This window comes from Coccinella septempunctata, chromosome 1 (genome assembly GCF_907165205.1).
Source record: "Coccinella septempunctata chromosome 1, icCocSept1.1, whole genome shotgun sequence".
Lineage (NCBI taxonomy): Eukaryota > Metazoa > Arthropoda > Insecta > Coleoptera > Coccinellidae > Coccinella > Coccinella septempunctata.
This window is the reverse complement of record NC_058189.1, coordinates 46905351-46919354: the sequence shown is the minus strand read 5'-3', so window position 1 is coordinate 46919354 and position 14004 is coordinate 46905351. Positions and strand designations below refer to the sequence as shown.

The 14004-nt window shown below is 34.4% G+C and overlaps 1 protein-coding gene across 1 annotated transcript; it reads right to left on the bottom strand.

The window, feature by feature from the left end:
- Positions 1–4048: 4048 nt before the first annotated feature.
- LOC123313649 lies at positions 4049–6555 on the bottom strand. Its single transcript, XM_044898619.1, has 3 exons — positions 6012–6555; positions 5766–5930; positions 4049–4557 (listed from the first exon to the last, which is right to left on the bottom strand). The coding sequence occupies exons 1-3, from the start codon at positions 6414–6416 to the stop codon at positions 4378–4380; spliced, it is 750 nt and encodes a 249-aa protein (XP_044754554.1). The 5' UTR covers positions 6417–6555; the 3' UTR covers positions 4049–4377.
- Positions 6556–14004: the final 7449 nt, after the last annotated feature.

Sequence of the window (14004 nt, the reverse complement as noted above, 5' to 3'; positions counted from 1 at the left end):
TGCACTCCTTTACCCTTTCTCTGCGTTGGGGGAAGTTTCTGGCAGGAGTGCAACTCCATCAGAGGCGGAAACTAACGTGGTCACCCGGTGTACACCCTTTACCCTGTTTCCGCTTTCTGCGTTGGGGGAAATCTCTGGATGAAACCGGAGTGGTCGCCCATCATGTACCCTTTTACTATTTACTATATCGGTGCTGTAAGTTTCTTACAGTCCCGTAGTTTGGAACTGAGCCCCAATTACCTTGCCCGCTCAGGGTTCTTTGGTTCTGGCTGGCGAACGAGTCTATAACATCCGCGATACGTTTGAGATCGGATCCCTCCTTTTTCTTTCTTTCCGTCCGTTTCATTCCGCGAATCCACCATTTTGTGTACTTGTATATGATTCCGAGGAAAACCTCCTTAGTGCTGTAAAGTAGACTCTTATTCTATTGTATTACGATTTTCACTCGACTGAAACGATAATAATTGTGCCGATTGTATTTCTTACCACGAGACAACGAATAAAATTGTGAAATCCGATTCTGACTTTCACTGGTTATCGCTAACACCCCAGATAACACCGAACCTTGTCTTCGGTTTGGAGCTACCAGGGTAGGTTTGCTATTTTCCCTTCGAAGAATAGCTGGCGCTCGAGATACCAGAGAAAAGGGCGTTACAGGGTTTTTTCTTGGTCCTCTAGCCTCTATCTTACAATAAAATGTTTCCTATCTTATCCGGGACCATCTGTATATTAACTCGTTTCAATGAAGTTTACCTATAGAAGGCGCTAGGCGTAGCCAGCCACAACTCAACTTATCCTGTTGGAAAATGTATGTTGCTCAATAACATAATTAGTTTATTTTAATTTTGAGAGATCTGCGTTTTACTATATTAGAGTTATGCGCAGAAAGTGGTACTACCGTTTTTTCAGAACGGTTCCTGGGAATTGCAGAAAATGAAAGAGAACACCATCCACTTCGACAAGAGGATCAGGAACCCAACGAACACCAGGGATAAGGGGAAGAGAAAGAACCCGATCGACAGTAGGAGACCGAGGAGCGGCCCGGACCCGACCACCACCATGAGCCCGAAAACCGGTAAAGGTCTTCAACAGAGCTTAATCCTTTTGATATCTGAGAGAGCTATATGGTACGGGATAAGTGAATGTTTCTCTAGAGAGGAGTGTGAAAGCCGCAAGGCTAAAGTCATAATAATAATTTCTGAACTTTGAATCTGAATTAAAAATATGTAGGGTAACGGCACCGATTGTGGCCATGGTACCAGTTGTGGCCACTCGAAATCATTTTCTGGACTGAAACGTATTCTATTTGATTTAGCCAATAAAATTTGCCTTCTATTCCCTTCTTGATTATTCCTTGACCAATTGGCGAGCTCGTTTTTCAAAAGAGATGGCGAAATTCGTTGCTTCCTCTGTTTAGTTCTTGAAAAGACGCTGTACCAGGTGGACGCTTATAAGTGCGATTAAGAAACACATGCTAAGTCTCCATTGATTTTTTTCAGTTATACTTTTGCGTTACTTGACGAAAATATTTTATGTTATTAAATGCATCATATTCTTCCCTATTTCAAATAAAAAATTGAAAATTTTCCATTCTAACTATATGATATTGTGCTGGCCACAACTGGGTCACGAAAAAGTCCGATTCGCGACTTGTAGCCACTTGGTGGCCAGAAGTGGAGCGTAAAAACCCAGTTGTGGCCACCAGTTAATAAAGGATAGATTATACTTTTATCTTATTGAACAGATAAAGATGCAACACTCAATTTAATTTTCCATTCTTCAGGAACAATGTCATCCAATAAGATATTTCAGTACAACAGAGCAGGGGTTGAGCAAGTGTGCTGACATTTTTTCAATAGGAACATTAGTAATTGTTTGTTGTGACAACATTTTGTATCACGCAAAAATATTTACGTCCAGTTTCATAATCAAATTTAAAGACACTTTAAGCTTAAAGCTTCCTTTACGTCCAGTTTCATAATCGAATTTAACGTCAATTTAAGCTTAAAGCTTCCTTTACTGTCATTTTTACGGCCGGTTTCATAATCAAACCTAAAGCCGCTTTAACTTTAAAGCTTCCTTTAACCCTACTAAAAATGGCATTAAAATAAGCTTTAAGCTTAAAGTGACATTAAATTCCATTATGAAACTGGACGCTGGACGTTGGTAGGGTTAAAGGAAGCTTCAAAATTAAAGCGACTTTAGGTTTGATTGTGAAACCGGCCGTTAGTGTCATTTTTGGTAGAGTTAAAGAAAGCTTTAAAATTAAAGTGACTTTAGGTTTGATTATAAAACCGGCCTTAAATATCAGTGATCACCAAAACTATTGCTGTGCAATGTCTAGAAGTGAAAAAAACTGGAAAAGGTCCGAACCTCCAGACCTTCTGTGGTATGAGAAAGAAGACTTACGGCCGGTTTCATAATCAAACCTAAAGTCGCTTTAATTTCAAAGCTTCCTTTAACCCTACTAAAGGACACTAAAGGAGGCTTTAAACTTGAAGTGACTTTAAATTTGATTATGAAACTGGACTTACGGTCGGTTTCATAATCAAAACCAAAGCCGCTTCAACTTAAAAGCTTCCTTTAACCCTACTAAAAATGACAGTAAAGGAAGCTTTATGCTTAAAGTGACTTTAAATTTGATTATGAAACTGGACGTTAATTCTCAAAAATTAAAGCATCAAAGGCTGCTAACACTCGCGGAGCATGTTTTGTTCAAGAAATGAAGCTTTTCGAGAAACATTAATATTTTTGCCTTTATTCTATGACTTTTTCATTTTTGTATAAGGGAAATCATTATTTTATAGTATTTATATCTATATTTCCATGAATTTCGAATATATTTTTTGTTATTTATGTGAATGTTTGCTCAATTTCGAATGGAGTGAGTATTCAAAGTATGCCAGTTTAACCACACCTGTGACTGGCCACAACTGAAACAATGTGTGGCCACAACTGGTGGAAAACGTGGCCACAACTGGATAAATTGCACTCGCTCTCCTTTTCATTTTTTAATTATTTAATTCGCCGCCAAAATATATTTTGCTTGGCAACTCTCTAATCACAATATTCATGAGGAGTGTTTTCAAATTTTTAATTGTAAAGCGATGCTTAAATATGGGAACGATCATGATTTGAAGTTGGAAAATGTCTTAAAGTGGCCACAACCGGTGCTGTTACCCTATTTGAAACAAAAACAAGAAACATTCTCATACTCGCCTTAAAATGAAGACGATTTTTTTTTAACAAATACACAGTCCGAAGGATACCTTTTTTGTAAAAAATTAAATGAGAAGTAGAAAAGTTCATTTCTTGAATTGAAATTAAATCAATCATTCAAAAATAAGAGGTAATTACATGAAAGCCTCCCCTATTATCTCCGCCACTCATTAGAATCAGTTAATTTTTCAATCACCAGACTATTCACATTGTCCAAAAACCTTCAGATATTGAAGAGAGAGAGAGAGAGAGAAAATTTATTGCTATAGCAAATGGCTAACGACTTGCGTCTTACTGCCAGTATTAGGTACATTTCATTGTATATTACAATTCATTCTGAACCTTAATACAATTATACACTGTTTAGTAAAAAAAAAAAAAAAATTCACATATTATATACATATAAACTACAGCCGACGATGGCTGTCATTTGAAATCTTTAATTGTCTCTATTAGAGTTTTGATTGGATATTTTCTGTTGTGTTCCTGTTGGGGACTCTGTAGATATTCAATTTATTCCGAATCCGCCAAATTTTGACGAAGCTATCGCAAATTTACTGGATTTTGGAGGTTCTTTCGAAATGCTTTTAGTGCCCATTTGATGCATTTTTAGACCTTACCTTATATTTTATATGATGTTTTCTTTATATTTTAAACTCCGGAATCTCTCCCTGAAATATATGAACATTAAATCAGGACATCCTATTTATCATATAGCAAAAATGTTACTCCCTCTCATCTACACAACTATGTACACGTTTGTCCAGTTTATGGCTGTAATTATTTTTGGTGTGAGTAAAATTCATTGATATTTATATTTTTTTATTCGATTTATGCAATTACAAAATTAAAAAACTTATTCTACGTTTTTAACCTAATAGGAACAAAGAGAAATGTAGGTTCTAGCATCTTGACTATACATCGTCATAAGTATCACTAATTTTTTCCATTCAAGGCTGGTGTTCTTGTCTTGCCTGTCTTTCAGTGCAGTGTCCAAAGTTCAATATAAGGACATCCTAAGTCCTGGTTGCACAGTTCACGTTCATGCTGATTTTAAGTTTGAAGTACTTTGACAAGTCCATGCATTTTTGATATGTGGAAGGTTGAACTAGGCTTCAATCTGAACTGTACAAGATGTGGTACTCTGCACAGAAAATCCTAAAAATACTTGCGGTCGTTGTGTTCAGCTCGTAACATTTCTAACAATTTTTTTCGGTAGACACACTTTGTTTTATTTATTTTGTAGGCTTGTTCCATCTCTGCCAAATTTTCGATGGATTTTTTTCGAAAAAACTCTTTTTTTTGAGCTGGTTTCATAGATTCAATATCCTTGAATGGCTGAAAAGTAGACAATAATTTTATTTCAATGAATTCACTGAAGTGAATTAATCAGAATTTTTTTAACGACAAGGAATTTTATCAATTTGAAAAAAGTAATCAAAATTCTACATCATAAACGGAAAAATTCTTTTTGGCTGGATTAACTGAAGTTGTCAAGCACTTTTCGATTTTGGAAATTTTTTTTTTGGGCCGAGTTGTGAACTTCGTGCCGCCCCATGCCGTTGAAATTTTCTCTTTATTCCATAGAATTCTCAACATATTTGAGAAAATGTATGAAGTGGGTCGGCCCAGCACTTCTCGAGAATTTGGGTTTTGAATAGATTATGCTAGCATGCACTCAGTTGTGCCGTTCAAATTTTTACACAAGCCCCTCTGATTTCTCGGAAAATCGCGAATGTTTTCTTCTCGAAAATCATTGGAAAAATTTGTACTACATTTGTCTTGTGCTTCTTATATTTTCACGAAAATTCGTCGAATTTTGCAGAAAATCATGATATTGCAAAAAGTTAGCCCAGCACTGGTTTTTCTTAGTCGAAAACTGTTGTTCCGATTATCAGAAAACCTCAACTTTTCCTTCGAATGGTGTAAATAAGAAAAATCATTACACATGGGCAACGGGCTTTAGACAGTCCTACGGCTCGTAAATAATCTGGATATCAATGTTCAAAACACGGAGATTCTACTTTGATAGCGAAACATGGTTAAATGACACATGTTGGTGAAAATTAAGTAATTCAGTTGGGCACCATTGTTAACTAAACAATGAACCTATCGAATACAGAAAGAATACAGAAAGAGTAAAAAAAATACTTCATAATTGTTTTAAAATTAATGGTATCTTGTCATATGAATTTACAAAGAATTTTATTAAGGAAAGGTAAAAGTTGAACAAAAGAATTATTTGAAATATGAAGAAATCAATGATAATCATAAACATACTTCAAAATTTAGGAAATCAGCAAATTGCATGACGCAATCCTAGAAATATCAGGCAGTTATAGGTTTCAAACAAGTGATAATCTTGCATGTTCACATTGGTAGACACCCTAAGGGATTCCTGATTTTTGTCAGCAAAAGTTTCCTCAATATTTTCAATGATTGAAATTGGATGCAACCGAATTTTATTCTAAAGGGTTCGTTATTAAAATTATCAAACAAATTTAGGGACAAAAGAAATACCTAGATTGTGTCAAAAAGTAACTTACATCTGGACCAGCTCCTGGGTTCTTAGCCAAAATCTTCAGCTCCTTAGACAGAAATATAAAACGTATCGCAATAGGGGTGGGTCTAATTGGATTGTCGGTCCATTGAGAATATCTATAGTATTTGAACGCCTGTCTCTCAGAATTTATTTTCATTTTTTTAATTGTCTGAAACGAATATGAATATCTATGTAGTCATAAAATATCAATGTCGATATAAATGAGTCGAAAAGTGTTAAATAAACTTACATCCTTCCATAACTCCACGGATTTGGTCGACCCCACTTCAGCCATTTTACTAGCTAGATTTTCCAACAATATTTTTTCATTGTCCAATTCGGTGTCATCGATTATATGTTGGAGTAAACATTTATTATCTTCCAAATATTGCATTATAACACCTTCTTGGATTTCATTCAACTTAAGATCGGAATATTCCGAATCAAACAGATTCACCTTGGAAGATGATTGTTCTTCATCTAGCTTCAGATCGGAAGATGATTGTTCTTCATCTAGCTTCAGATCGGAAGATTGGCTTTCATTAGGATTCAGATCGGAAGAATGGACTTCTTTAGGTTTCAGATCGTTAGATTGGATATCATTCATCTTCAGATTGGAAGATTCGATTTCATTGATATTCTGATCGGAAGACATTGTTAATATTTTGTATGCACAAATACACAAGACTGAATTACTTTCTTAACGATATTCCCCTTTTGCCGGATAGGACCTCACTATCACAAAACACCAATACATTAATAATTCCTAGTCACAAGTGTGAAAGAGAGGAAACTTGAATTTTAGACAAATAAAACCCAAACAGATGGACGCCATAGACTTAATAAAGACTAAATTATGTCTATGATGGACGCGAAACACTTTAACCATAGAGTCTCTGACATTAACCCTAAACGGTTGCAGTTTGACCACAGATTACAGAGTAGAAGATCCAGCTACTTAGATTAGGGTCTAAGTCCAGCTACAATCACGCTTTTTCTTCTCTTGTCCCTTGATCCCAGTGATCTAATAAATTATTAGTTCACTGCTTGATTCTAATTCCAAATGAATCGGTCCAGAGAGTCTCTGTATCGGTCTGGACCTATCAGTATTCAACAGGTTTACCATGAACATCCTTAATTTGAATTTTTTGTTGTTAGGAGGTATGGTAATTTCTGAGAATATGTAGTCTGAAAGAACAGTCCATACATTGAATTCAGATAAATATATTATTAATTATTATGATCAGGAAATCGACAATTTCGTATATATGTTACGGCTAAAGATAGGTGTGAGCATAAACTTAAGATTAGCCGGCTAAACTTAGGTTTATATTCGAGGATCGGCTAAAGTTCGATAAAATATTCATCTGCGTCAGGGCATTTCATCTTTAGCCGGCTAATGTGCACATTACCCAAAACGGAACGGCTAAAAATGTATTCGATGGACACGCAGAGAGGTGATGTCTCATGAATGGTCGGATGGGAGAGGACGAACGCACACGGCCACTTTTTTGTTTGAATTTTTAGAATTGAAATATGCAAAAGAGCATCGAATGTATTGTGGTTGTATTACATAACGCCCATAGGTTTTCAATTCAACATTTAACGAGTTATTTTCATCTGTTTAGGAGATTAATTCTCTTCAAACCGAGCCTTATTTGTGAAAAACCATAATATGACCCCACAAAAAAATGAGATATTAGACATAGAAAATTTTTTCCGTATACAAAGATTATAGAGTTAACTCTATAATCTTTGAGGCAAATAGTCCGATTAACTACAAACAAGATTGAGTACTTCTACTTATATTTTTCTAGAATTTAACCTATGGTATTTTGATGGAGAAGTTCGCGTCATCATTCTTGTCTTCATGCTCCTTCTGCTCATTCAATTCCCTTCAAATTATGAATGATAACAAGATAAAAATAATCATTAACATTGCAGTTTTCCCTCGCACTCAAAATAGCATGTCATGAATTTTGTCATCAAGCGTTTAGATTTTTAGATTCGTCAATAAGAATTCGTTGAGACACAGTTGAAACAAATATATGTTCATTCTCCAATTCCTCAACTTCTTAACAAAATGCTTTTCTGCTATTAAAATATGTGAAATTCATACAAAAAATGCATTGCATTAATAGATTGATTATACTTGTATTACTATTTCTTTACATTCTTTCAATTGCCGAAAATTTGCGCCCCTCAAGCCTTCTACATTTTTAGCCGATGGGATGTGGTTACACTTAAGTTTAGCCGGCTAAAGATAGAAGAAACTAACATTAGCGAACACCCGAAGCTAAACCTAAGTTTAGCCGGCTAATCTTAAGTTTATGTTCACACCTATCTTTAGCCGTAACATATACAATGAAAATGTATCTATTTTCGTTCCAAAATGAATCGTCACGTCTGGAATTTCTGGTTCAAGTTTCAGCTTCTCTTCTTCCTCATGATTTTTTCTGCTCAAACTCTTCCAATTTCTTGTCTGTATTATTATTGATGTAAATTTCTCAGTCACGAACGATCAACTAGGTACATCAATGAAATATGCACTTGAGCTAAACGATACCTATATATGTACTTATACAAAATAAATTGGAATCTATAGCGCATCCACCAACAAACAATTTTAAAAAATCACAGAAATTGAACCGAAATAAAAATCACATCAGCTCAGCTTATGAAGAATAAATTATACTTTATCGTTTATTATTATTTCTTTCTTTTCAGTTTCAATTAAACTATTTTACATTTTACATAAGTCTTTTTTTATTAAGGTTCGCCCAATGTACATTGGCAGATATAGCATACAGCACATGACGTCCAATGGACGTCCATTTTATATCCAAATGAAGTACAAACGTCCACGGATCTTATATGGAAGTCCAATGGATGTACATTTCTGGACATTTACTGGTACGTTCATAAATGGACGTTTTATGGATGTCCATTGTACTTTAAATAAGGGATGTTGGACAAACATCCATATACGTCCCTTATTGGACATCCTCTGGATATACAAATCTGGATCTTAATTGTACTATCAGAAATTGTACGTTAGTGTACGTCCATTCAACGTACAATTTTGGATCAACGTGAATTATCCATGAATGTACATCTTTTGGATGTTCGGATCTGGATACAAATATGTACTTCCAGAAATTGTACTTTTCTGTACGACAACTGGATATATCATTTTCTAGTATCTATAAATTATTCATTTCTCACCATTAGTAGGATGTACATTTCTGGACATTTACTGTACGTTCAAAAATGGACGTTTTATGGAGGTCCATTGTACTTTAAATAAGGGATGTTGGACAAACATCCATATACGTCCCTTATTGGACATCCTCTGGATATACAAATTTGGATCTTAATTGTATTATCAGAAGTTGTACGTAGTGTACGTCCATTCAACGTACAATTTCGGATCAACGTGAATTATCCACGAATGTACATCTTTTGGATGTTCGGATCTGGATATAAATATGTACTTCCAGAAATTGTACTTTTCTGTACGACAACTGGATGTATCATTTTCTAGTATCTATAATTATACATTTCTCAACATTCGTAGGATGTACATTTCTGGACATTTACTGTACGTTCAAAAATGGACGTTTTATGGATGTCCATTGTACTTTAAATAAGGGATGTTGGACATACATCCATATACGTCCCTTATTGGACATCCCTGGATATACAAATCTGGATCTTAATTGTACTATCAGAAATTGGTACGTTAGTGTACGTCCATTCAACGTACAATTTTGGATCAACGTGAATTATCCATGAATGTATATCTTTTGGATGTTCGGATCTGGATATAAATATGTACGTCCAGAAATTGTACTTTTCTGTACAACAACTCGATGTATCATTTTCTAGTACCTATCTATAATTATTCATTTCACAACATAAGTAGGATGTACATTTCTGGACATTAACTGTAACTGGACGTACCTGTATGTTCGTCCATTGTACATCCTGTAGGTATGTCCATAGGATGTTAAATCCAGTGAGGTTCGGATGTACAATGGACGTACCTGTATGTTCGTCCATTGTACATCCTGTATGTATGTACGTCCAATGTACATCCTATATGTACGTCCACTGGACATCCTGTATGTACGTCCAATGTATATCCTGTATGTATGTCCAATTTACATCCTGTATGTACGTCCAATGTACATCCTGTATGTACGTCCAAAGTACATCCTGTCTGTACATCCATTGTACATCCTATATGTACGTCCGTAGGATGTTAAATCCAGTGAGGGTCGGACGTTTTCTGGACCAAACATTGTACATAACTGGACGTACAATGGATGTCCATCATGTCCATTTTGTACGTCCAATGGACATTAAATGGATATACATGTGCTGTATGGATATAATCACATATCTATACTCCATTCACTTTTATTTTAGTACTCGGTTGGCCATAGAAATTTGACACATTTCGCTCTGTATAGGTCGAAAATGTGGGGTTATGAAGCTTGTCAAAACATTTTTGGGTTTTAAATCAACGCTATGTTGCCCGTTTTACGTAAAAGTTTATGTTATTACGTACAAAGATTATACCGTGTTTCATTGGTAAATAAACATACGGTAACCTGAGCTAGAACTACCCCAGGTGTCCAGGCCCATATTAGATAGGTCTAATAGTCCAATCAATTCCATAACCGAGATACAGGGTGCTTCATGTATTCACCTAAAATTTCAATTTCTTATAACTTTTGAACCAACCAGTATAGTCAATTGATAGTTGGAATTCAATGAGATTCAGTAAATTTCATTGTCCCGCACGTCATTTTGCTCAAACGCAGCTCAACTATACTGGTTGGTTCAAAAGTTATGAGAAATTCAAATTTTAGGTGAAGCACCCTGTATCTCGGTTATGAAATTGATAAGACCTATCTAATATGGGTTTTTTGGACTCAACTAGGGTAGCTCTAGCTCAGGTTACCGTATATGTTCATTTACCAATGAAACACCCTGTAGAGTTAACTCTATAATCTTTGATTACGTATTTTATCACAATGTCGAATCTCTTCGGAAAATATGTGGCGAACATAATTGAAGTTTCTACAAACTGATTGAAGGCATACCAAATCCAGTTATTTGTATGGAAAATACAAGAGATAAGTGTAATATCATAATATGCACTATCTTGAGGAGAGTTAATGTTCGTTATCTTCTTTGGCTAAAGTTTGAATACGTTACATCAGTTGTAGATTTCAAAAATATTAACCCGAAGATGAAATGCATATGTTGCAGTGGTTGGAAATGGGTATCTCCTGAAGGAATTAACAGATAATTACAAGAATGTTAAATTCTTCAACAAAAATCATCTTGCATCAATAAAAGTAAAAGGAATTAAAGTTTCAAGTCAAGATGAACTTCACCTTTGAACAAAAATTTCACATGAATAAACAATTAACAGGAAAACTGGCGCGTACTTATGGCTTTTCATCTCAATACATTGATATAATAATAATTATAATTAGGTATTTATTGGTACCTTAAGAGATTTACAATGTATAAGACAAGTCAAATGAAAAATAGAAAAATCAATTTTCGGGAACTTATTCTACGATGACATTAATCGAAAATCCTGTAGTAAACTTTTCGCATTAATTCACTCAAACATAAAATTCTCAAATGCTACCACTTTTTTTGGTCTCCCAATAGAAGGAAATTCTTTGTCATCCTTTTCATTCACAATCTTTCTGATTGTGGAAATATTCAGATGAAACATTATATGAATTCTCTTACATTGAATATGTTCGCTAACGTCTGACGTATGGTGGATTTTAGAATATCAGGGTATAACCAGAGACCCTCTCTATATTATATCTATTATATGGGTATAATAACTATTTGAATGAGCGGATCTAAATTCCCAATAGCACTTCCTGAAACCCTGTCTTTTTTTTCAATCACTTTCGGCATTTTCGTAATAAAAATTGATATAAGTTGTGGCAACGGCGTTTTGACATTAACGACATTTCATGCATGAGTGCCAACTTGACTCCGTTCTAGTTACAAAAACTTGAGAAAATTATTTCATGGCCGACCGACTGCTAAAATAAATGTGAATGGAGTATAATAATTGTTTGAATCATTATAGAAATTCGAATTAATTTGTAAAATGTAGGTGGCCGGTTAATTCAGCCTCTGCGTGTGTTTTGAATTCATCATAATCTATTCTTTTACTCTATTCTTAAATCATGTTCTCAGTTTCTTTTCATATTCTACAAATTACATCACAGTCTCTATTCTTTTTATTCCCATTCTTCAACCAATTGTTTGAATTTATTTTATTTCTGAATTACATTTTTCTCGGTCTTTCGTCCATATTTTATCTACTGTTTTTTTTTCGTTTTCTCTTCAATTTTTTGAATCTGTTCATCCATCTTTGCATTCCGTTCTTCCTGATTCACCATAGGCAGTGCCAAACCAGGTCAAAGTTTTGCCTCTGGAGGCTTTAGAAGGAAAACGATTTTCATTAGTGGGAAGCAGCAATATTCAATTAAATCGTGAACTCTTTTTTCTTGCTCGAGCTGGATAAAATGGCTAATGCCCGTTTGCACCGTTTCGCTGGTAACCATGGTTAAACTAATCGATGTTTAATATTTAAACGTTGCTTAGCGGTTGACGGTTTGCACCGTGGAATCATAATCGTTGTTTACTTTAATCATTGATAGGTTTGGCAACACCACTCACACCATAAAAAATTCAAAATTTCAGCCAAGCACATCATAGAAGATAATTTAAAAAGAAAAAGAAGTCAAGGTTTTCTGACTAAACTTCTGTTGTCAAGGTGGGAAATTTGAACATTTCTTTTGGAGTTTCGGTGTTGTGTTTTGAATATTTGAAGTGCGAACATGGATAGCATCAACACATCCTATTACTCGAGGAAAAAGAGCCTTCTTGTGAAAGGACTGTTGAATTTGCACTATATCCTCATCTTTGGTCATTGTAATGAATTCGGAATATAATTTACCAATTGCTAATGAAACTGCAGCAATAATTCTTGATACTTTCGATACATCTACATTTATGAAATTATCAACAGAAGCCAACTGACCAGCACTAGCATAAAACCGCAATGTAGGTAGCAATTGATTTATTGGGTCAACAATATTATTCCTGAAATATCTATATATGTATAATATAACCAATTATTAAATTCCATTCTCCATATAGGGCAAAAAAATAACACGGTTTCTCTCGTTGAACGAAATCTTCTGAAAGAAGTGAGGTCCATTCTTTCGAAATAATTTCTTCTACGGGGAAAATATCTGGGAAATCCAAATTCGATATTGCCAAGTGCATCAAGATCATCATCAAGTAATATCTCATCTTCCAAATCATCCATTATTAATTCGAATTTTATATCGACACAAATAGAAAACACAGTTGGACAGTTGTCAATCGAATTTGAAGTATCACTTCAATCAACGTTTTAATCGAGCTTTAATCGAGCAAATTTCTGCGATTAGTTTAAACAACGTTTAAGGGCCTTATAATCAACGTTTAGGAACGGTGCAACCCGGTTAGGGAATTAAACGTTGTTTAAGAATATAATCGTTGTTTAGAGAAACGGTGCAAACGGCCATAAATATTTAATTCATTTAGATTCAAACACTCAAATAATACCAATCTTTGAAAAAATTTCTAATTACAGTAGGTATCTAAATTGTGATATGATATATTGTCAAGTGACATTCTGAGTCAAAATTGAAAATCTAAAAACTGTTGATGATCTTCCATATATTTGTACACTATTCCATCTCTAATTTATATATCCTCAATTTCATAAGCATTTTATAGTATTCATTTATGTCCTTTTTACTAACGTGTTATTGTATTGTAGTTCTCTCGATGAAGAGATAATAAATAAATAATCTCGAAAACTCGAGCAAGAAAAAAGAATTCACGATTCAATTGAAGATTGCTGCTTCCCACTAATAAAAATCGTTACAATTCATACGAACAGCACTATTATTATATTACAAATCTTAGATATAAATTATATAGATAAATAGATATAGATTAAAGATAAATAGATAGATATATGTAGATTATATATTTTTTAATCAATTGAAACAAATTTCAGTTTCAGGATATCTCTTTGATTCGGATAATTTTTATATGGACAGGTCGAATGCGTCTGAATTAATTATCATCGTATTATTCATTTTTCACTTCCCCTTGCCCATATAGGATTTCGAAGA

Excerpts from the sequence above, each read along its gene's own strand:
- LOC123313649 (XM_044898619.1), bottom strand. The coding sequence starts at position 6,416 with ATGTCTTCCGATCAGAATATCAATGAAATCGAATCTTCCAATCTGAAG. Across the intron at positions 5,931-6,011 it reads CCGTGGAGTTATGGAAGGAT|ACAATTAAAAAAATGAAAAT; the intron begins GTAAGTTTATTT and ends TATTCGTTTCAG. Across the intron at positions 4,558-5,765 it reads ACCCAGGAGCTGGTCCAGAT|CCATTCAAGGATATTGAATC; the intron begins GTAAGTTACTTT and ends TCTACTTTTCAG.